This window comes from Notothenia rossii, assembly GCF_949606895.1.
Source record: "Notothenia rossii genome assembly, chromosome: 10".
Lineage (NCBI taxonomy): Eukaryota > Metazoa > Chordata > Actinopteri > Perciformes > Nototheniidae > Notothenia > Notothenia rossii.
In genome coordinates this window covers 57,350,028-57,372,736 of record NC_136908.1, presented here as the reverse complement: position 1 = coordinate 57,372,736, position 22,709 = coordinate 57,350,028, and the positions used below count along the sequence as shown (strand labels likewise).

Genomic DNA, 22,709 nt, shown 5'->3' with positions numbered 1-22,709 from the left:
GGGACCGCATGTGTGCACGCAGAGCTCCTAAATGAGGGTCCTTTTTTACTCCCGTAGATATTGTTCTGTAAACTTGTGAAAATAAACAGTGGAGAGCAAATCATTTTCAAATACAATTGTCATTCAATCCTAACATTTCTTTTCTCGCTCTGGTATCCAAAGCCAGACTTGTTTTATATCCAGGCTCATTGTTTGAAATGGTCCACATCTACCTTTCCTACCTGAATAAGGAAGTCAGGCAGCAGCACAGTCTGAGCTCTGTGTCAGGGCTGCAGTCGGGAGCAGCGGTAATTGTTTAAGAGTGCATTTATAGAGTGTACTCTTTTGTGCCTCCTAATCAGAAGCATACTCAGGCATTTACATATGAGCCTCTGAGGACTGCTCAGGAATGCATTACACGCAAGGCGAATGGACGGGAGAGCAAGAAAGCGGCTCTAGTGGGCCACTCCGCTGTTGCCATTTCTTTCCACTTCACATGTCACTGCCCTGTTACGAGGGCGGGGGTGGGGGTGGGGGTGGGGGGGGGTGAAAGTGATTAAGGCTGAAGATCAAAAGCGCAGAGTGGCTGATGCGAAGCCTACCCTCCCTGAACACCAGTAATACAAGTACTTAACATCTTTATTCGTGTCTTTCAGCAATACCAACTATTTCACCAAAAAGTACAATCCGTCTACCTATCATTGATCTTTTTATAGATTAGATCTATTTCAGGGATTCGTTTCAGTGCGCATTAGGTAATTTGTCCATTCTTCTTCTCTACTTTTAACTCGCGTATGGCAAGACGACAAGGAGAACAAAAATATGGCCTCAGAAAACCATTTTAATCAGACGGGCCTCCGCAGGGACAGACGCTGGCATATGAGAGCTCTTTACCTCATCAGAGCTCTGCCAGTGGTGATTGGGAGAAACACTCAGTCAGGATTTTATTGAATAACCCCAGCCCTGTACTGCAGGGGCTTTACTGTAATAGAGCAGCTCTGCAGTCGCCGAGGTGACAGCCAAATGGTACTTATTAAACTAAGGGCTGATTCATGCTATGTGCCCTACTGTGGTTTAACCTTGTTGAAGGCTTTGCCGAAGTCCACTCAGTTTTATGACTTGAGATACAGATGTGTACAATTACAGCAGAGTTCACAAATTCCTTACGTGAAACAAAAAAAAAACCTACGTTAATACAATTATTTAAAATAGACAGTAATTTCATTCTTCCAATTGAACTAATATCCTCTTGAACGATGTGTGTGTTGAGATGAAAGCTTTCCTTGGAGATGCATGTGAGAACGGGGATAATAGCTGTGGGTTCTGTCGTCCCTGCTTATTTACCCAGTACACAGCTCTCTGCGCAAATTGAGCATGACATCTAATGGAGTGTGAGCGTGGATTAATTACCCCCATATTCCGACTAATGGCTCCTTCCCTTCTGATTAATGATGACACATGTCACACGGAGGAGGGCACAGCTAAAACATATGAACTGTTTTATGTTTAAATGAGACGTCTTCCATTTAAATATTAGGGTGCTTAGGATTATGGTGTATGAAAAAAAAAAACACTGTTTGTTTTCTATATTAACTCATGAGTCATTCAGCAACCTTAACTAAGACAATGGAGTTTATAAAGAGAATATGGCTCTCATCTATTGTATTAGCAATCCAAAAATGTTGAATGTGGTTCTGTAATGTTATTTCTAGGGCTGTCAAACGATTAACATTTTTAATCAGATTAATCACAGCTTAAAAATGTATTAATCATGATTAATCACCATTCGAACTATGTCCAAAATATATATTTCTTTATGTATATTGTTGTGGGAATGGAAAGATAAATGAAAGAAGGCGGATATATCCATTTAACATACGATATGTATTTATGTTTATTATAACATTGTTCTGTGTGTCAAAATGAAAGACAGCCCACACACCTATCAATCATCAAACCGTGGGGTCTTATTTCATTACGTGTTGATTTCTATCAACACGTAATGTTGTATCGATGTATAGAGATGTACTACAGCAAAAGTAGTCTCCGTCAGGACTTCCTGCATCAACACCACACCGTTATCTTGATTCTGATTGGCCAGAAGACATTATCAAAGATGTTCTATTGAGAAGACGATCACTACGTGTCAAAAGTTTTCAAAACCGTTTCTAGTCTTCGGTATTTCCAGACAAGTGGCTACTGAAATCAATCTTACTAACTGCTGTCGGTGCAATTTACTCGGCGCGAGTTGGCGGACTTTATTTTGCTTACTTTAACATCATTTTTCATGGTGGGGCTAAGGTGGGGCTAAGCCATTTCTTGGTATGGCAGCCTACCCCAGCGTTGCCACTAGTGGGATGTATGGGGCGGGCCATTCTGCACATGCGTTAAATGCGTTAAACATTTTAACGCAATTCATTCAAAACATGTATTACCGCCGTTAACGCGATAATTTTGACAGCATTAGTTATTTCGCTAGTAGGAATGTAGTGTGTTTCAATAATTGTAAGTATGATGGATTAATAGGCCATAACTAACAAAGATTTTGGGGTATTTTAAATCTGATGTATCCTTGTCATATGTGCATAATATATTTATATAAATGTTGATAAATCATGTTATTCTTCAAGAATAGTGACCAAGTTATGTACTGCGCTCAGCATTTTATCAAGTAAGTGATCTCTGATGCAAGAAACAATGAAATGGCTTCAGTGTCTTCAATTTATTCTTATTTACAAACACACGGTAATTGTTATATCTCCAAAAAGCTAATACATTATATCTCAAGCTCTACTTACCTAAGGCTAGTTTTAATATGTAGCACGTTGTTAGCATTATCAATATATTCACATTTACTGATACATCTGCAAAAAGCTCAAATATATAATACTGATAATACTTTTTATATTTGTTGGCTTAAAATACAAGGGCTACACAGAAGGTAAAGCAGACACCATCATTTGGGTGCTAGTGATTTTGGAAGGATATGATTTGAGCAAATAGTTTTAGGTGGATTGTTGATGGTTCAATAGATCGGATATTGAAGAAGGTTCAAATATATTTAGGAGGGGTGAGCTGAGGTTCTCATTCGGGCTAGCCTCATAAAACATGCCTTAATGAGAAACAAAACACCCAGACGCCCCCCTACAACAATGGCTTCTTGTTATCAAAGAACTGCGGCCAGTGTATGATGGAGTCTGGCTCGAGTCCCGGCAGATTTTCCCTGAGCTGCAGTGTGCCTGAGTCGAACCCTCGGCCCTGCAGTGCCACTCACTTCAGTGACAGCCACCTGGGAGACCACCTTGGAAAATAGGCCCCTATTAGTTCAGGTTAGACTTAATGACCAGTAATGGTACACCGGCCAACCTAAACTGTGCAAAAGGGCTTCGGGCAGGCCGAAATGAAATACCAGTCACTCAAGCTCTGAACATAAACACAAGGTGGGTGGTGGGTGTGGGTGAATAGGCATTTCTTTAGGTGCTAGTGTACGAGGAGGCTCAAACATGCATCTAGTGTTTGGGAGCAGAGGTGATCCAGATGGAGGAGACACTTTTCAAGCGTGAGGAGATTGATGAGCCCTCCATGGACAGATTATAGCCAGGGGTTATGGAATTATTCCCATTTAGCTGTGCGTTGCGAACCAAATCTCATTTCCAGTTTCGTCATGAGCTAAAAAAAAAAGAAGCTTGCAGCAACTTAGACGGCGCAACCAGAGAAGCCTCGTAAGAGCACCGCTCAATTATTTACAATTTCATGGCTGTCTGAGATATGTGTTATTCTAATAAATGCAGGAATTAGAAAGCTTAATTGCCGCACATATATTAACCCCCCATAGCTGAATTTTATCCTCAATTTAGTGGTAAATTCCACATCATACTAATGGCATTCGTTAATAGTGTCTTCCATGGTCTTTTAAGCAAATACCAAGCAGTCTGTGGTCTGGCATTAGCTCAGGCATTAGAAGTAAGAAACTCCACCATTTCAATTAATGTGATAGGAGCCAATCAGACACTGAAGAAAATTACTTTTTCACTCTCGGGGAGCTGCAGAGCTTCCAGCCCTGCAAAAAGCAGACAGAGAAACATAGTGTAATCTTCAATGAAAGAGACAAAGACAGAGGAACAGAGAGAGAGAGCTTTGTTATGTCTCATGAAGCTCTAGGGTTTCCTGGAATTTCTGGCAATGGATTCTGAAGTCACATAACCACAGAAAGAGAATACATAGGGAGAGATGGGGGGTAACTCTTCTGAGAGACGCTGTACTCACAATAATTGCCCTTCCACTGTAAACTGCAGATATGAAAATGTGAAACAATGAACGGTACAAACACACCTTCAGGGTGTAACTTGACATACAGTACCTTTCCTACTTTATACCTGCAGATTCAAGTTTTGTATTAAGCTTTCTGCCTAGAGGTGGGGCAGCAGACGTGTACCGTCCATGCTGGCTGGCTGCCGCTCTAATAATAACAGCCATGCACGAAAATGAGATCTGGTAAAGCTAGTGAACTTTAGTCCTGTAGAGCCCTGAAAGGATTTGAGGTATGAGGAGAGTGGAATGTATTTTTTGGAAGGAGAGGTGAGCTCCTTGTCACTCGGAGAATGTGCATCCGCTGATTCAAAGCAATGCTAATGCTTTAATACCGTGAAATATGATACTACTGACCAAGGCAAGATGGAAAAAAAGATGCCATGTTTTCCACGGGGGTATTATATCTTTCAGGATTTCATCTTCAATGAAAAGAGCCTCACATTTCTAGTCCCTGGCATCGTGTCTGTCTGCCAGTGTAGGTGGACCGGGATTAGGAGTGGTTTACTGCATTTTGTGCTGACTTCTGCAGTCCTTTGTCAAAAGCAGGGCTCTGCCTTTTTCTATTACAGTACATCTTTTTGTAACTACTGTTTTTCTTCCGTGGGATGGTTGCACTCTTGATGTTCCGGAATAAACTTCGAGACGACTATTATTGTAACATTAGTATTCATTTTAATCTCTTGCAGGTGTTGTTGTGCATATCAATTGTCCTGTGATGGTAACATGTCTAAAAAAGTAGCAATCAGGAAAAGGCAGGTTAGCAAATGTTAATAATGCAGGTTTCAAAATAGAAACGCTTTGGTAATGTGTCTGTTCAAATAAAATGCTTTCTTTGTGTTTGTTTCTCATCAAATCCGCATTTTCAACAGTTTTATACAAAAACATTGATTGAATGAATATGTGTAACTGTGCTATTTACGGTTTTAGTTCGGTCTCATCAGCTTTGTTTCTGGTTAGAGCAGGTAACTGTTTTTGTAACCTACCTAGCACAAACCTGACCCAGAGACCTTTAGAGTTTAGCTAAAAGAAAGGTGAACATTGGAGTTGCCTTTGCCAGGTGGCCAGTCAAAAATCTGTTGCTCCATGTCTATTGAACATGTAAATAGCTATTTGCTAACATGTTGCCACCTCTTTACCTGAAAGTAAATATAACGGTTTTGTAAAGTACCGTTAGGCCAACAGAGATGTAATGTTACTTGAACCTGTTGAATTCCTCATAACGTAAACAAAATGCCTTGATCGCTGTCACAGCCAGTGAAGCCCATTCATCATCTGTCTGCTACGTACACTGAGACAGCTTGTAGTTTCAACACCTGGCTAAGGAGCCCCTGAACATCCACCGTGATATGGCCCTGCTGCAGCTCTCTAAGAGCATGTCAGGGCTGCATGAATACCCAGAGAGATATAGAGAGTCACACGATGGACGGACACCAAACGTGCCTTCGAATAAAACCCTCAGATTTCTGCCATTATAAGCCTGGACTGAAAGGACTGTCGGGGTGAGCAGACCTGCTTGGTCAGGTCATCTTGCTCCCATGGCTCCCCTACCCCACTCCTTAATCTCCTCCTATCTCGCTCCAGGAATGCAGCCCCTTATTTTGAAAAATGCCTTGTCTTGTAATACCCTTGAAAAAGCCTCGCAGCACACACAAAAAAAAGGGCATTCCACTGCTGCCATTTACTGACTTTATGTTGAAGTAAGGCTAAAGGTTTATGACATTTCGGAAAGATTTAAATAAATATGTCCTCTTTGAAAGGAGATGTTGCAAAAAAGGCAATCTTGTGTCAGGGTTTGCACTAGGGTTGCTCGATTATGGCAAAAATCATAATCTCGGTTATTTGGGTCAATAATTGATATCACGATTATTAAAAACGATTATCCATTTACTTTGAAAACATCAATTTATTGGAGAAAAAACAATTGAACAGTAATTTCTTAACATTTGATTACCCTGAACTTTAAATATACTTCAACTGAAAAACCCACAAAAAAAAAAAGTACTCATAAAAAAATAATCGTTTTATTTCGATGTTGTTTTTGTAATCGTTGCGAGCCATAATCGTAATTGCGATTAAAATACGATTAATTGAGCATCTCTAGTTTGCACTCAGCTGTCATGTTTTCAACAGGCTCTCAGGACGTGGGGCATTGCATCATGCTTTCTAGCCTCACTCTAACCTCATGTATGTTTCCATGTAAGGTATGATGTGTGGTTCGAGCCAGCCACATAAATCACTCCACCGTTTTTATTCCTTTTTTCCTTTTTCGCTCCCTCTTTCACCAAAGTCTAATTTCTCTCGGGCCACAGAGAGCCCCACGTCCACCGCGGCAGAAACGTGCCTTTTTATAGGGAGCATGTCACAAATGTTCAGCGGATCCATTTTCTTTCAATTTTTTCGCCTTAGAGAAACACATCAGGAACCTCTCAGGCTTTATGAGGAATACATTTTTATGTTCCACTTAATGTTTCCAGCATGTCACGTTGTTGCCCGTGTACCAGAGGCTGTGGGCTGCCGTGGCTCATGCTGATCACGTAGACTTTTACATTTTTAGTCATTGAACTGCGGTGCATATCCCAAGTGAATTACACTTATTAAAAAAAAGTATAAGTTCAGGATCTTGCCCGGGGGTCTTATACCCAGACACGCTGGCTTTATTACAGTGATTGAAACTGTGATATTTCAGTTTCTGCTGAACTTTTACTCGCAGATCTTAAAAGAAAGCAAGGATTTAACGCGTAGCAGAGGGCATTCTCTGCTCTGTTCCGTCCTGTGTTTATCCCTTTCCGTTCAACTCTGCTTTATTGCCATCAGCTGGATAAACTGTTCTCTTGCTGCAGTGTCGGCAGTAGCAGTTTTTACACTAAAACCCTCCATATATCAGAACTCTGGTTCCACTAGTCTCTCTGGTCAGCTCACTAGTAGCAGATTAATGTCCTGTTGAGGAGACACAGACTGCTGCCCGGGGCTCATTTACTCTGACAGAAGGCAGGTGTCAAGACAGTCTGTCCTGGAGGAACAAGGGGGGGGGCGGCTTTTCGTTTGGAAAGGGGACACGAGAGACGCATGAGGAATGGATTCGAGACGTGTCACATCTTCCTGTCTGCCTTGCTTGAAATGAGAAAATGGCGAGATAGGTTTCCAAGACCATTAAATTACCTGTTTTTTTCAGTACTCTCCTCTCCTTTGTCATTGGCCTCATACAGCACCTGTCTGTCATTATTTATTTAGAATCCTATTTAATACACTTATAAGTCACAGCGCGCTCTCAAGTACTAAGTGGCTCGATGATGTTGTCCTTGTGTATTCATCATAACTCTACTTTGTTATGACAGGTGAATGATGTGGAAAAAATGGCATGTATTTATTCATTAGTCCTGGTTTGTTTGAAGCTGTGGTTTTCTACAGTCTGGCTTTTTTTTATAGCATGTAGGTAAAAGTTAGACTGTAACGTCCTTGTGGAATTACACAACATATTGTTATTATGGCATGTCAGGTACATGAGGTGCATACGTGTTGAGATGATTTGACATCTTGCATATTTGCACCAGAGTATGTAATGTCTTTTTTTTCAAGAAAGTGCTTCCATAAGAGTACTAAAACCGTCTAGATCCGGAGCGAACAGGAGACAAAAATAATTTGGCATTTTTTGCAGCGGCGGGAGAATGTCAGAGTCGCTCCATTATAGCGAGGAGGGGCTGGGGGGGGGTAGATAAACAAACCGTTTCTAACTTAAGCAGAGGACTGTGGCCTTTGAGACGGCTGCTTTTTCACCGAAAGGAATGTTCTCTTCCAGGGGGCTCCGGCACTGCCTCGACTCTATGTGGAACTGAAGAGAGCTTTTTGTTTGTGTTTCAAAATGAAATGTCAGCGTAGTTAAAGGATCGGTGTGCCTCTCTCTCATGACTCCTGAGTCATGCAGGTGTGTGTGTGTGCCCAACAGTGTTCACCGCAGAGATGTCACCACAGGTCCAACCTCACCATCAGTCATTCTGTTGAGAGGAAGCCAACTCCATGGCCACTGTGTAGAGAGTGTGAGAGCTCTATCTCGCTGTGCAACGCAGCATGCAAGAGAACCTCCCCCCCTCTCTTTTTTTTTTTTTTTCCAGTTTGGTTACGGGAAAAGGCAGCATTTTTTCTTTCCATATTTGGTCATATGGAGCACGGCCAGGGTGCAGTAGCCTTTTGATGCCGTACAAACATCCCTATTTTGTGTGGGATTTGTGCTTTTAGGAATGCCTTTTCTCCAATTCTGCCTGATTGTGGGTGTTGCATCTGAAAGTGCACTTTAAAATGGGACACAAGCCTGTTAACATCTAAGACTGGAGAGGATTTGTGCTGGCTCTTGCTACTGTTTCACTACGAACTTGCCTTTTTACAGTTTTATTTATGATTTAGACAGCAAGAATTCAACTTCTAATGCAAATGTCCCTCTTAAAACCCACATCTAAAAGTAGGACAATGTTTTATAACCCTTCGCTGGCAGCCAACTGCTACATCAAATCCTCTCGGGCAGTTATTTCATTTGGTGAATTAGTTCAGCAGCTGACAAATAAGAATGTATTATCTCATTTCAGTGGTTCTCTTTTAAGAGCTACAGATTTCTGAAACTTGCTGATGCTGCATTTAGTGAGATCTGCTCAAAAATGAGAATACATCTGTAGGCTAAAACCGGCCTGTGCGATTCAGATGATAGATATGTCATGCCGGGTAATGTTTTTATTGCAATTTAAGTGTGACTTAGCTTCAGGCGTGAGGTTTAAAGACACATAAACACACCCACAACCTGAAGGGGAACGCCGGCTGGTGACGTTCAGGTGTTTTCAGCTGCGTCTCCGCAGAAGAAAAAAGGTCATCACACCTTGAGATTTAACACAGCCTAAAGTGTGAGGAGCAGTACGAAAGTCCCATCCCAAAAGATAGTGAGTCACATTCGAAATAAATACACTTTAGGACTAGGAGGTTGTGAGTCTGACAGCAGAAAGTAAAGCAATTGAAGAATGCTACATGGACAGTCATTTGTTTTAATCAGGGCAACACAAGAGTTTAAGAGTATCAAAATGCAGCTGCTTTTCCAAATCAGATTTTTTTACTTTGATAGATAATCAAAACCACTGCTACAGTATTTGTTATCCGGAGCATCTCACAATAAGCTGTTTGAGAAAGAAAGACACGAGGGCTAGAGCTGGGTACGTTTTGTACTCATCGTTTTTATTAGCTGTGATAAATAATTACTGAGATCTGGGAACATTAAGTCATGACTGCAGCAATAGGGGAAGAAACACAAGCCGTCTGAAGATTAGACAGGTTGTAAACATGCCAAGAGTCAAGCCAGATTATCTCAACCACTTTATTTGGAGGCAAAAGGAGAAAGCGCTGCCAATATGTTGCTAATAATACCTTAGTGTACAGAAAAACTGTGCGTGCACAACTTTGGCAAGTAGAGCGGGTGAAAGACTTAATAGGAAGTTGTTTTTTTAAAGTGATGTACCATTTGATAATGTGTGTGCAATCTATTTCAATAACAATGATGGCCTAAGCTACACAAATAAGGTATCATTAAAGACCTTGAAAACCAATTTTCTCAATGTACGTTTTTTGAATTTAAATGGGCCTTATTATGCTCCTTTTCAGGAAACTTCCTCTGTAGGGAACTTTGGGATTTTAGCTTTCGCAAACCTGCTCAGAAATCTATAGAACTGTAAGAAAGGGAAAACCCAAAGAGCATAATAAAATCAATTGGTTAGTCCACGAAGGACTTCTGTATTTGAATTTTCCCTTGGCTTTTTTTACTGGTTTGAGGTGGGCGGGCCTTTCTGGATAAAGATGATGTCACCTATTATGCACCAATCAGACTTTGAGTCATTGTACGTGACTGATCTAACTTTCAGTTTGCATCTTTAACATATTAACCAAGACAATCAGGCTTTCTCTACCTTCATTTTGAATGCTGCTTCTTTTTTTGGAATTCATAAATGGAGTGGTTAATGATTAATACCAGCAGTGCTTAGTGTATCCTGCTAGCAGCCTATCAAATCTAACACACACAAGGTATTCCATTGAGGTTTCCTTGGCTGTGTGTGAACAGATAACCTCAGTCAGTCTGTCTCAGAGTGTATGATTCACAGGGCACAGAGAGGTGTTATGGAATGTGAACCATTGTCTGGGAATGCAGGAGTCTCCTTTTTCTCCAGCAAATGGAAACTTAACATCTTTTACCTTCAGGTCTTTTCTTACACTGAAGGGAAATTTCCTCCGGCTGGTTCGTCTTCAATCTGAAAGTCAGCGCAGAGAATATTGTTGAGGGGATTTGAGGAAACTGTCTGATCGCCGCATCTAAAGTCAGTAATGACAATCCATCTGAGGCATTCAAGGACCCGATCCCATTTCTTGCCCCAACCCTCAAAGCCATCAGCACTTTATTCCGCCGCGTTTCACTTGCCACAGTGGCATGAGCTTCTCAAGTTTGCCTATGAATACTGTCTGCTCAAGCTCAGTGACATTTTTCCTCATTCCAGTCGAAGCCACACTTTCAAAAAAATTGTTTTGGAGGAGATAGAGTGCGAGTGGAAAGCAGATGGTATCGAGATTGAGCTGAGGTCTGATGCACTTGGCCACCTCATACAGTATGTTGCCTTGCATATATATTCGCAGCTGAAGACCCTCTGCTTTGACAAGCTATTGTGGTTGATTTTCACACTGACATGAAATGCAGACAAATACAGAAATAAGCTTAGCTGCGTGGAGATGGGTAAATCCTATGAAATATTAAACCAATTACTCTACTTGATTCATAGCAAACCAACCCATTTGAGTGTCCTTATATGGTAGCGTAACACACACTCTGCAGCTGTTGGCTAAGCTGCTGCATTGTGGTCCAAGAGGAGATAGAATCAGTGAGACGATGACAGTAAAAATAAATAAATACACTGCATTGGCAAAGACTAGGCGACTGATAATAGAGACCTTTCTTTTTTTAAACATAACTATTATATCTGCTTATTACTTTTTCACATTACACAAATGTACATGTTTCGAATGTTTCATATTTCCTCACTAGTTTTTTGGGTGACATTATTATCCACTCAGTCTTGTGTTAGCATTAGATAGAAGAGAAACAATAGCCTAGTTGACAGCAGTGGGTCAGATAGACAAGCTTCTTCCTGTATACTAGTATTCTGTGCTAATACACAGGAAGCAGATGTAAATATTTAATCATTTCCCCAGCTCAAACAGCAAAGAACATTTTAGACAAAACATCACAACCCCTATTATATAGCAATACATAGGGATGTCCCGATCACCTTCTTTTGCTCCCGATCCGATTCCGATCATTTGATTTTGACAATTTGCCGATGCCGATTTTTCCCGATCCGATCTTTATGCAATGCATTAAGAGAAAAAAATGAAAAAAAGCATTCAAGTTGTCCCTTAAGGTTATTTTTTTATTTAAATTGGATATTCTATCCAACATGGATATAGCTTCTTTCTTTCACAGCAGCATTGGATCAGTTCAGTTGTGCAGCATTGGATCAAAACAAAACAAAGCTTATCAGTGCTCGTTAGCTTACTGCTACAATTAGACACTGCGCCCTGCCCACTCTGTTGCCAGATTTGAGAGAAATAAGCAACCAGGTCTATGAAAACAAGCCCCAAAGAAGCAACACATACATGATGTTCTGTAATTTGAAACCAAAACTAAGGCCTCAGGATGACTTTAAGACTTGAACATGGTCATTTTTGTTTTGTAACATTGAATAAAAAATGAATCTAAAGTATTTTAAAAAATAAAAATCCCGATCCCCGATTTTTTTCCTCCCGATTCCGATCTTTTGAAAATCACGTGATCGGATCAGGACATCTCTAGCAATACATAGTATCCTTCATTCATTCCAATCCACCGGAGTATCTGTTCAGGCTGTGAAAGGCAGGCAGAAAAAGCGACACTAGATGACGGATGAAGTAGAGGTGGACGAGCGGGGATGGAAAGAAAGAAAAAAATCTTGGCCTTGGTGCGCCAAAAAACCTCCAGTGAATTTATGAATGCTCATCCAGCGCCGCTCCGCATCCTGGGACTGTAAACGTGTTAATGCTGCCGAGGCCTGGACGTGCGAGAGGAGACGCATAGCGCAGGGAACCACAACCACAAGGCCAGCTTTCCAAACACAGCGCTGTAGGTGGTGATGGATAGCACACATTTACCGTACCATAAACACACATACTGTACTTGCGGTGGCCATACGTACTTTCAGTAATACACTTGTAAAAACATACATTCTCACATCCCGTAAAGTTGATACAGAGAATCTGTCATACGCATTTCCTCTGTGCCAAATGACCACGCACACATTTACATCAATACACACATTTATACATTTAAATAATGTTTATCGTGATACTGGCACACAGGCTGAGCATATTTTACCCGCCCTGTCAGACTAATCTCCGGAGACTCCTTACCCGTGCAGAAAACGTTAGGTTTACTCAAACTGTCCCCAGAGCCTCAGCTAAAACAGCTGTTAGTGTGCACGACCTACAGGCATGCATTATCTCTCCCTCTCTTTATTCCCCTCTTCTCCCTGTGTTACTGCGGAAGCTTATCTGTGCGATACAACAGTAAAAAATATGTTAATTATTTCACAAAATATTTAGCGATGCAGTAAATATTTGCTTATTCTGAACCAAAGGAACTTTCTGGTTTAAGTGTGGGTTTGTTGCCTGTCATGTAGGTATCCCATAAAAGGACAATTGACAGTAGTTTGTGAACAGCTGAATGCAAATGGAGGAGCGTGTCTGTGTTAGCTGTTTAATTCCCATAGTGTTAGTCAACTCCTACGCACTGAAAATTGAAACCCTCTAAGTATGAGTTCTTTAATTATGTGTTTCAGTGCAATACTTTCTAAAGTTGTTGAACACTAGTAGTGCAGTACAACCGGAAAAAAGCCAGTGGACAAGAATACTGAGATTTTGCCAAATTGAGTGCAAGCAATGCAACAAAACAAAAAAAACAGCTTTGCAAATGTTATGTTAGGCAAGAAAATGCAAGAAAACCTGATTGTAAATATAACTTTGTTTCCAAGAAAGCTCGACAGAGGACCTCAAAGATAAGGGGACTTTTAGCGAAAACAGAGAGACCTATGATTGTTTTTAAGAGAGGCTGTCATAATAAAAGCTTCAACGTTTTGAACTGTAATTTCGTCCTGTTCTAACTTTTGACAAAAGCCGTGACATTTTTAGTCTGACTGACCGAGTATTGAAAGGTGAAGACGGCACATGTCAAAATACTGAAATCCTCCTCCTTACTTTTCAGGCCTGATTTTCCACAATACACAACGATGGCTTATTCCATTTATTTCTGTGTATCCTTTTACAAAAGGCATGTTACACATAGCTTTGACATCTCCTGTGTCAGCTAGCCTCCACGGCAGCATATTATTTCTGAAAGTTAAACGGTAAGTGACGGGTAAAATAGTGAAACTTCTTCAACATACCAACCGTAGCAGGTGGACGAAATATTTTCCTTCCATTGATGCAAAGACTAGAAAGACCGGGCTTTGTGTCCGTGTTACCTTCACCTTCCAAATAACTGGAATACCTCTTTTCACCTGGACACCTGGACAGCTGTGGCTCTGTTGCTGCTGGAGATATAGATCTTCCTCTCCTCTCATAATGCAGCATTCATGTTGTTAAAGGGTTCATGATGTACCGATTGTTAATTGCAGACTTGTTGTTGGCACTGTTGTGTAAACGATGCTCACTACAGCTTATCGCCTCATAAAACTACAGTAATAACACAACACTGAATCCATTCATTGGAAACCAAAGAGAGAAATATCTACATCATTTTACGCTGTCATTTGCAGGCTTCCATTTCAACAAATATATGCATTTATATCACTATTGACTCAGGCTCTGCTAATGAAAATTAGGGGATTGTTCAGGATAGTCCATTTTTTATCATTGACAATTCTATTTGACCAATCAGAGGGCGGCGTTGTTTTGATTCAACCTTCTTCGGCTCAGCTGCTTGAAACTTCGGTACCAAAAAAATCCATGTACTATTCCAAAAAAAGTCTATTGGAGTAGAGCGTGCAAGTCAGTGGAAATGTGGCATTAGATGATAATAACAAGTAAAAAAGTGCTTGTTACTGAACATTGTTAACATTATAGGTCTCCCTAACATTAACATGTAAGCATTATAGCTTGATGATTATTGGCTTACAGGCAAAGCCGCGCAGGGCTGTTAGCATGGCTGTAGACTGGCTCAAATGCACATATGCATACATTTTGAAGTACACCTATTGTTCTAAAAAGCAAAATAAGCACTAGTCTAAGCATCAATTGACTTAATTGATGGCTTTCACGCCTTTCAGTGAGTTCTGCCTTTTAGACATGTTCTGTTAAGAGGATAGGGTTGATGTAAAATCTTTATAAAAAAGGGTTTGTATTCCAACATGTTTGAGACTAGAACGTAGACAGTATTATTTGTACTGTCATAAAGGTCACTTCAATATAAAGTAAATACATTTGATTTGTGACTAATCCTTGTAACCACCAGCTGCAACAAGTAACCATTGTTCCTTTATTTGCCAACCTCACAGCTAGAAAGCACACAGCGTGCGTAAAGCTAGTTTTGACTTGTTTACTTCACATTCATTCCCTTCATTCAGCAACTAAAACCATCACTGCACACAAAGGAAATTCCAAATGAGGAGTTGTCTTTAACTGGAATCTGAGTGAGTAATTGGAGGCTCTTTCAAGTCCCCTCTGCTAAAATCAGAGGTTAAATACAAGCATTCCTCGCATAGCTCCATCGCCATAATGTGGAGATTAATGTGTTTGTCTTAAGGTGGTGAGGGGATGGTTGCTCTGACTGATCACAGTTACAAAATCTGACCAAAAAGCTCCACTTAGAAGAATGCAAAGCCAGCGTTAGGAACATTTCACCAAAGACCAAAAATAGACGTTCCGCTGGCCCACTCTTCAGCTTTACTCCCAGACTGCTGCTTGATCTACTTCGTGCCTCATTTGTCCAATAGGGGCCCATTGTTTTGGTGCTTTTAACCCAAGACTTCGTGAGAAGATAGAGGCATTATAAGGGGGGGGTGTAATCCCAGTGGCTGTCAGGATAATATCAACTTGGCTTTTAAGGCTTTTTAAGAGGCTGGCACTTAGTCACTGGGTTCTGTGCCAGGGTCTGGCAGTCTCGACAGGTAGTAATTTGACTGGTAAATGTGTCATTATAGCCATTGTAGAAGAGGGGGGAGGAGAAAGAGGAGGAGGAGGAGGAGGGGGGGAGTCAATAGAGACAGAATAAGAAGTGAGGGCAGGATGTATGGATGCAGCTTTGAGAAATGGTCAAACAGGCAGAAGAAGAGGTTTTACAGTGGACGTGCTAAGACAGGCTAAAAGTCTGGAAAAGTCCCAAAACGTTCGACTCCTGGTTGCTCAACTTTATGGAATGCTGTCTTCCTCTCGTTCTGCCTCTGTTAGCTTTTTGCAAAGTGCGGGTGGTCCCTCCAGTGATATACACAACCGTTACACTTCTACGTCTTACTGAGGGCCTTGTCTGCGAGCCACAGGCTTCCTCTTCTTCCCGGTGCTCTCCCACGTGGAGACGAGACAATGTGACTCACTCACTCACTCTTGCATTCGTTTCACAGCCCTGTTCATACACCATAAATCAAATATAATTACCTCAGGTTTATGATTCATGTAAACTCACGTATATATGCGATCACAAACCTACTTTCATTCTAACTTACTTTGTAAATGGCATGTTTTTAAACGATCTATAACTCTTTATTTTTTTTCTTCTAACAAACCTGAACACCGAATGAAAACGCATTCTCCTCCGCTGCATAAATCACGCATTATTTGCAACAATAACTGCAAATGTACATGCCGCCGTGCTTGTGTTGCTAATAACTTTGTCTCCCTTGGCGTCGCTGCTTCTAGAAAGTATGTGATTAGACTGGTGATGTTTGGAGGCCTTGTCGGTTTTACTTATTGCGCTCATTTCGTCTTAATTACGGTTGTATAGCCCCGCATTAAATCTCCTCCCCCACCTCCCCCGTCGTTTCGCAAATAATACTCAGAGTGCATCTAAACATAGAGTGCATTTTTGCGGTATTTAAAATATCTCTCCCTCCTCCGAGTCACAGTGGCTTTTATAGTGTACTAGCGGGGGGAGACGAAGCTGTGTTTACTGTACAGGCTCAAATAGAGAAAAGGGGGTGGGGGGGGGGGGCTGGGTGAGAAGATGCAGTGGGGAGGGGGAGTAGGATTCCTCAGTCATGCATTTTTTCTTTTAGCTTCTCTGTGTGTTTCCTGCCCGTGTGTACATTCTCATTAGTATGCTTATTGCTCTGTGTGAATGCATGCACGGAAACGCTGTAACGCTGCGTGCCTGTGTGCATGCATACTTATATACAGATGTGTGAAGAGGCTCTCTTTCAACCTTTCCTGTGTGCAGATACACGGAAAAAAAGCACGCTTGTAGCACACAGGAAGCTAGCCTCAAGAGCCGAGTCACGTCCCGAGAACAGAGTTTAGCCAAGCTCTGACATGTGGGCACAGAACAGGAAAAGTTAGCAGTGGAGATAGGGAGAGGAGACGGCGAAGGGAGGGAGGGAGGGAGGGAGGGAGTAAGGGGGCTAGGCTAAGGGAAAGAAGGAAGGAGGTCACTGGAGGATGGAGGGAGGGACTAGCAGGGAGGGGAAGGGAACAGGCATTTGCCTTTTCTGTCAGCTGAAGCCGGATTGTGGGAGACTCTTACTTCATGTTGTAGCATTGTCTGCTTGGAGAGAGCATTGTGAGACACTGGTATGGTGTGAAGGAAAACACAATTGTTTGAATTCAAGGTATGACAGTCAACGTTCTTCCTTTGTTTCTTCAAATGATCCTCTCAACCATCTTACTTTCTGCCACTTTCCACTGTTTTAGAAGATGTTGTTTGAGGATGTATGATGGGAGGCTCACAGCTCCTGGGTGGTCTATTGGTCCTCAGTGCAGTCACGTAACCCACTGGGGTATTTTTAGTGAGAGTTGTTCTTAACTGATTGAGTTAACATCCTGTGTTGGGTTCTATCTTTCTTTCTCTTCCTCATTCCTCTGTTGTCCACCAAAGTTTCTGGGTATCGTTTCAGGCAAGTTTGCATCTGAGACGGACATGTTCACGACCACACACTTCTGATGTGTACTGTGCGTAGAAAGAAACAACCGTGCTTACAGTGGTTAAATGAAACAGCAAACCCTCATTGAGCCTCAACTTCTTTTTGTTCTTTTCAATAATAAAAAATGATAAAAATACCTGCAAAATGACAGTTTTGAAGAATAACTGTTTGCATTGTCTTTCCTGTGGCTGCTGTACAATAAAGGCTGTCCATGTTTCGCCCTAAAAATGATTTAAATTTGAAGCCACAGCAGCAGGATGTTGCATTTGCATGAGCAGGAATATAATACAGCTGTGATTAGGCTGTAACGGTAACTCTGAAATAAAAAAAAATCTCCCATGTGTGAAGGCATTTTGAATCTAGAATCAAATCTCTGTTTACATTTTTTTATTATTTAAGAATTGTAATTTCAAATACAGTACTTCCCAGATATCAGAGAACTCAAGCTTTGTTCAACAAGTATTCCAGCCCTCTCAGGATGCTTAAATGAATGCATTTTCCTTTCCTTTCCTTCCTTTCTGCCTTCCTGAAAGTGAGCAAATCAACATGTCTGTGTTTGGTGATGTCATCCCTCAGGGCACAATCATGGAGGAAATGGACTTTGAGCAGCGCCGGGAGCTGAGGAGGCAGAAACGAGAGGAAATGCGCCTGGAGGCCGAGCGGTAAGACCCGTTTGCTTGTCTGTCATTCACGTCTGCAGATTAGTACACTATGATTTTTCAATAAATGATCTCGTAAAGTGTTTAAAGAAAGTCACTTCTCTACGATGGATTAATTTGTAGTTGGAGCCACAGAACTAGCTGTCCCTTAAGATCTTTGGCTGTGTGAAGCTGCTGTTGTGTAATGAGGCTCCGGTTGTCAGTGCACTGATGTTCATGCCAAGTCAGGAACAGGGCGCCAGCTTTAACGGCTTAGACCCTCCCCTCGGTCTTTAAAAGCATCACTCAGCAAATATTGGCTTCCCCTGACCTGGACTGGAGGCAAAAACAGGTTGATAAGAAATCTGATAAGCAACGAGATGACCTTTAAGTGGGAATGTTCAATCGCGCCCTCCCGCCCCTCTTTCCAATTTTCTCTCCCAGATACCGCGGCCTTGCGAACTTCCTTTGATTCAATGGGAGGAATTGATTAAGCTAAAGTTCATTTCAGCTTTGTGATTGAGCGGTAACACGGCAAGTGCAGTAATCAAAGCTAGTAAAAAGGTTTTTTTTTTTATTGCGAGAACTTGATACATGGTGTGCCAAGGAGGCATTTAATAGAGCCTTTTCACTCAAGCCTCTCCATGTGGGCTGCAGCTCGGCTTCCAATTAAGGACGAGGTTGATGTGGATGCAGATACCGAGCAAGGTCACTCACCTGTTTGATGTATCTGTGAGAAGGTTTTGTTCAAGCCAGCTACTCCATCACTGATGAGAAACAAGCTGACCACTGCTGATGTTTCTCTCTGATAACATTTCTATGATATAAAGAATATGTGTGGGCCATTTGCTGAAGGTCACATAACCTTTCTTGTATAAAAGAAATTCTGCAGCATCCAAAACTTGTTAAGGAGATATACTTGGTTATACAATTCAGGGTTAAGTCATTCATCAAAATGAGAGTCATCTACTTTTACCTCTGTTTTGGTCTCCACCAACTCTTGAGAGAAATGTTTCTTTACGTTTAAATGTTTCTCCAGAAAGTTATTCATTCTGTCAGTGCTTGGTAGATAGTTGAGGTGTGCTTACCTTTTCACTGATAACAGCTGCCTTCTAGGTGAAAAACAACGTGAACGGAGGTCGAGTGTTTGGGCCAAAAAAAATTCAACAATAAGCTCAAATCTGCTAAAATGCTTCTTCGAGTTGAATGGAACGTCATTAGTCTCGTCTGTGAGTGTGTCACGTTACAGGTAGACTTAAGATTTCATTTAGAAATAAAAAATATTGCATGATTGTTCTTTAATAACCAAATGTAAGAGGACCCTGTAAAGAGAAAAGGCCTTACTTACTCATACGCACCTACTGTTTCCATAGCGACTTTATCTATACCTTTGGGAACCATTTCAGGGTGAATATCTTAATGTGTGTGTAACAGTTTTGCGATATTCTCCCTCTTGGCATATTTTCCCTTTCAGACTTTAATGCCTCATTTCCCCAGATGCCTTCTAAATAGCTGATTGAAGTGAAGGTTAACGCCGTTGTTATGTTTCATAGCTTAAAATCCCCCATAAACCCCCTGCTGCTAGAAATATTTATGCAGTTTCGGAGTGTTTATGATACACTGAGAACATGGAATTTGGCAGAAAATGCAGACTAATAAGAGCCTACAGAGGGAAGAGATGACTGACCGAAGGAGAAATGGACCGAGAGTGAGAAAGAGCCAGAGTTGTAAGCGCCTCGGACTTTTACGTTTTCAGCTCTGCAGGAGTTTGTTTATTTGGTCGGAGCAGCAATAAGCTGGCAGACGACACGCCGCTCCTGTTATTGATAAAAGATTACATCTCTACATTGTTTCCATTCATGCCAATATATTGAAACAATCAATATTTACATGCCTCTCTTGGTCAGACTAGTCAAAACCACATGTTGTCTCATTGGCCTGCCTCCATTCAACCATCACTGAGCACGCTGTGAGGAGACGGAGAGAGTGGTGGGGCCATATAATAACTGCTGAAGAAATGCCAAATTCCTGGCTATTATAAGTGTTTACTGGCCAGGTCTCCATGAGCTGTTTCCTACATGCTGGGACAGTGAGAGAGAGTGTGTGTGTGTGTGTGTGTGTGTGTGTGTGTGTGTGTGTGTGTGTGTGTGTGTGTGTGTGTGTGTGTGTGTGTGTGTGTGTGTGTGTGTGTGTGTGTGTGTGTGTGTGTGTGTGTGTGTGTGTGTGTGTGTGTGTGTGTGTGTGTGTGTGTGTGTGTGTGTGTGTGTGTGTGTGTGTGTGTGTGTGTGTGTGTGTGTGTGTGTGTGTGTGTGTGTGTGTGTGTGTGTGTGTACGTGTCCCACAGTCTCTGGAAACGTGCAAAATACTAGTGCATGCATTCAGTTAACCATGCAAATCGCTTGTGTGTGTTGGAATCAACTTCAGGTGATGAGGGTTTGACAAGCTCCATTCACTTCAGAACGACAACTAAGGGGTGTGTGTGTGTGTGTGTGTGTGTGTGTGTGTGTGTGTGTGTGTGTGTGTGTGTGTGTGTGTGTGTGTGTGTGTGTGTGTGTGTGTGTGTGTGTGTGTGTGTGTGTGTGTGTGTGTGTGTGTGTGTGTGTGTGTGTGTGTGTGTGTGTGTGTGTGTGTGTGTGTGTGTTGCCTTCCCTGTTCTGTCTTACATCAGCCTCAGTTATAGTTGTACAAAAAAAACCATTGTTGATATAGAGGTGCGCTATGGGCTTCAATTCACTTCTTGTTCTATTCTTTAAAGCCGCACACACACACACACACACACACACACGCACACACACACACACACACACACACACACACACACACACACACACACGTTTCTCACACTCTCTCCTGCTCTTCAGCTCCCCTGCTCATCATCAGTGCTAAAGTACGTTTCTGTTTCATGAAACACACAGGAATGTTTCGATTGCTTTTTTTTTTTTTTTTTTACCAAAAAAGGGAAACATGGATGTGGAATGTTCCCAGTCAATCAGTGACCAAGGGGTATGTGCCTGAAATAGTCTTTTTTTTTTATAACAGTGATCGAATGCTAGGTTTACAAGAAAAATCCCTAAACGCACACAACCCCCAAAACTTTGTGTACGGTTTAAATTCTCGTTCTCATCACTCTCCTTTACCTATTCTTCTCATCTTCCCTTTGCACCCCTTCCTAAATATTCTCCTTCTGCCTCTCCCCCGGCCACTGCTCTATTCTCTTCTTCCTTTTTCTCCTCTTCCTCTACATCTGTGCTGCCCCCTTCCCCTGAGAGACCAGGAAGGGCCGAGGAAATAACACCCATCCTCCGTGAATGAGCCGTGCCAAACACTCCCCGCCCCGGGTGAATGGACCGCCCCAAACATGGCCCTGCGTCGTAAACCTGTCGGTTCTGTCAGGAAGAGAGGGGTCGTACAGATACAGCACTAAAGGGACAGGTTGAGCTACGTGGTGTGTCAGCTTCTAAATCACAGAAAGGAGATTTTTCAAGCCTAATCGTCGTTTTTTTAAAAGTGTCAAATAGAGAATGATGAGTCAGACCAGCAGATCGAGGGTGGGGAAGGGAGACAGACGGGGTACGTTGCGGTTCTTTGGGCCGGCCGTAGGAAGGGAAAAAAGTCCAGAGAGGCCAGCGTGGGAATGGGTCAGCATTTCTGCGGAGCCCCCACCCTCTCCCCCTTCTCTCACCTCCCCTCTGTACACAGCAGCTTTTCTTTTCGATCATCCTCTCTACTTTTCTCCCTCTGTCCCTCTTCTTGAGGAGGGGTGAAGAGATATTTTCTCATGGGCTTTTCCCAAAATTGTTTTCACTGACATTTCTGAGATATTTCGCTGCAAAGATAATATTTAGACATCTTTCTCCCTAATAGGCTCGCTGATGGCAATGTTTCGTGTCCACGCAGACAGTTACTTTGTGAATGCTTAGAGCAGCTTTCCTGTACTGTAATTTCTACACATGTGTAGCTAGTCTTTTAATTTCCTATTCAGCTGTAACATAGCCGAAGTACATATTAGCCGTCAGTCAAATACTATGCCATTTGCTTTCGTTACATACTGTACTCTGCCACCCAAGAAAGTGGCGTCTGTATTCGATTCTACATGAAGTTTTGAAGTGTGACTACAAATCAGTCTGTGCAGCAAAATAATAAAATCTGCAGATTACTCCTGTGTTTCCGTGCACACCCTTTCCTTCCCCGCTTTATATTTCCTTTGTATCCTCACTCTCCATTTCACTTGCTCGTTCCCTATCCCTGCTTTCACCTCTCTCCATATTTCTGTGTCAGTACGCTGATAGAGTTTGGGGGCCTAGGCAAGGAAAGGGATATTAAATCAGGGTTGTGTACGTGTCTCTAGCAAAGGTTGTGATCGACAGGAATGCTAATTCAGCTTTTAGGAGGTTGTTCTTCTCTCCTTTTGAGGAATCTTTAACCCTGAGATTGTCGTCGTCACCAACAGCTCTCTTTTTTTTTTTTTTTTATAGCTGTCGTCTTTTTCTCTTTCTCATGACATTTGGTGGTGCCGTTCCTGGGATATTCCTTTGGGAGTCAAGACGGTTGTTTCACGTTTTCTTTATTTTTCTTTTTACAGGAAAAACATTTCGCTCTGACATTT

General features: G+C 41.9%; 1 protein-coding gene across 8 annotated transcripts in view; it reads left to right on the top strand.

The window, feature by feature from the left end:
• The window catches only part of cald1a (caldesmon 1a), a 138,872-nt gene that overhangs the window by 91,369 nt on the left and 24,794 nt on the right, over positions 1-22,709 (top strand). For 7 of the 8 annotated variants that reach the window (XR_013803079.1, XM_079652910.1, XM_079652909.1 and 4 more), the window contains one exon: positions 18,042-18,127. Coding sequence is in view for 7 of the 8 variants with exons in the window: in XM_079652910.1 (XP_079509036.1) it covers positions 18,051-18,127 (77 nt within the window). In the remaining variant the exon portion in view is untranslated. Of the gene's footprint in view, positions 1-17,017; positions 17,154-18,041; positions 18,128-22,709 lie in introns of those variants that run through there. The other variant, XM_079652911.1, reaches the window with a different exon arrangement.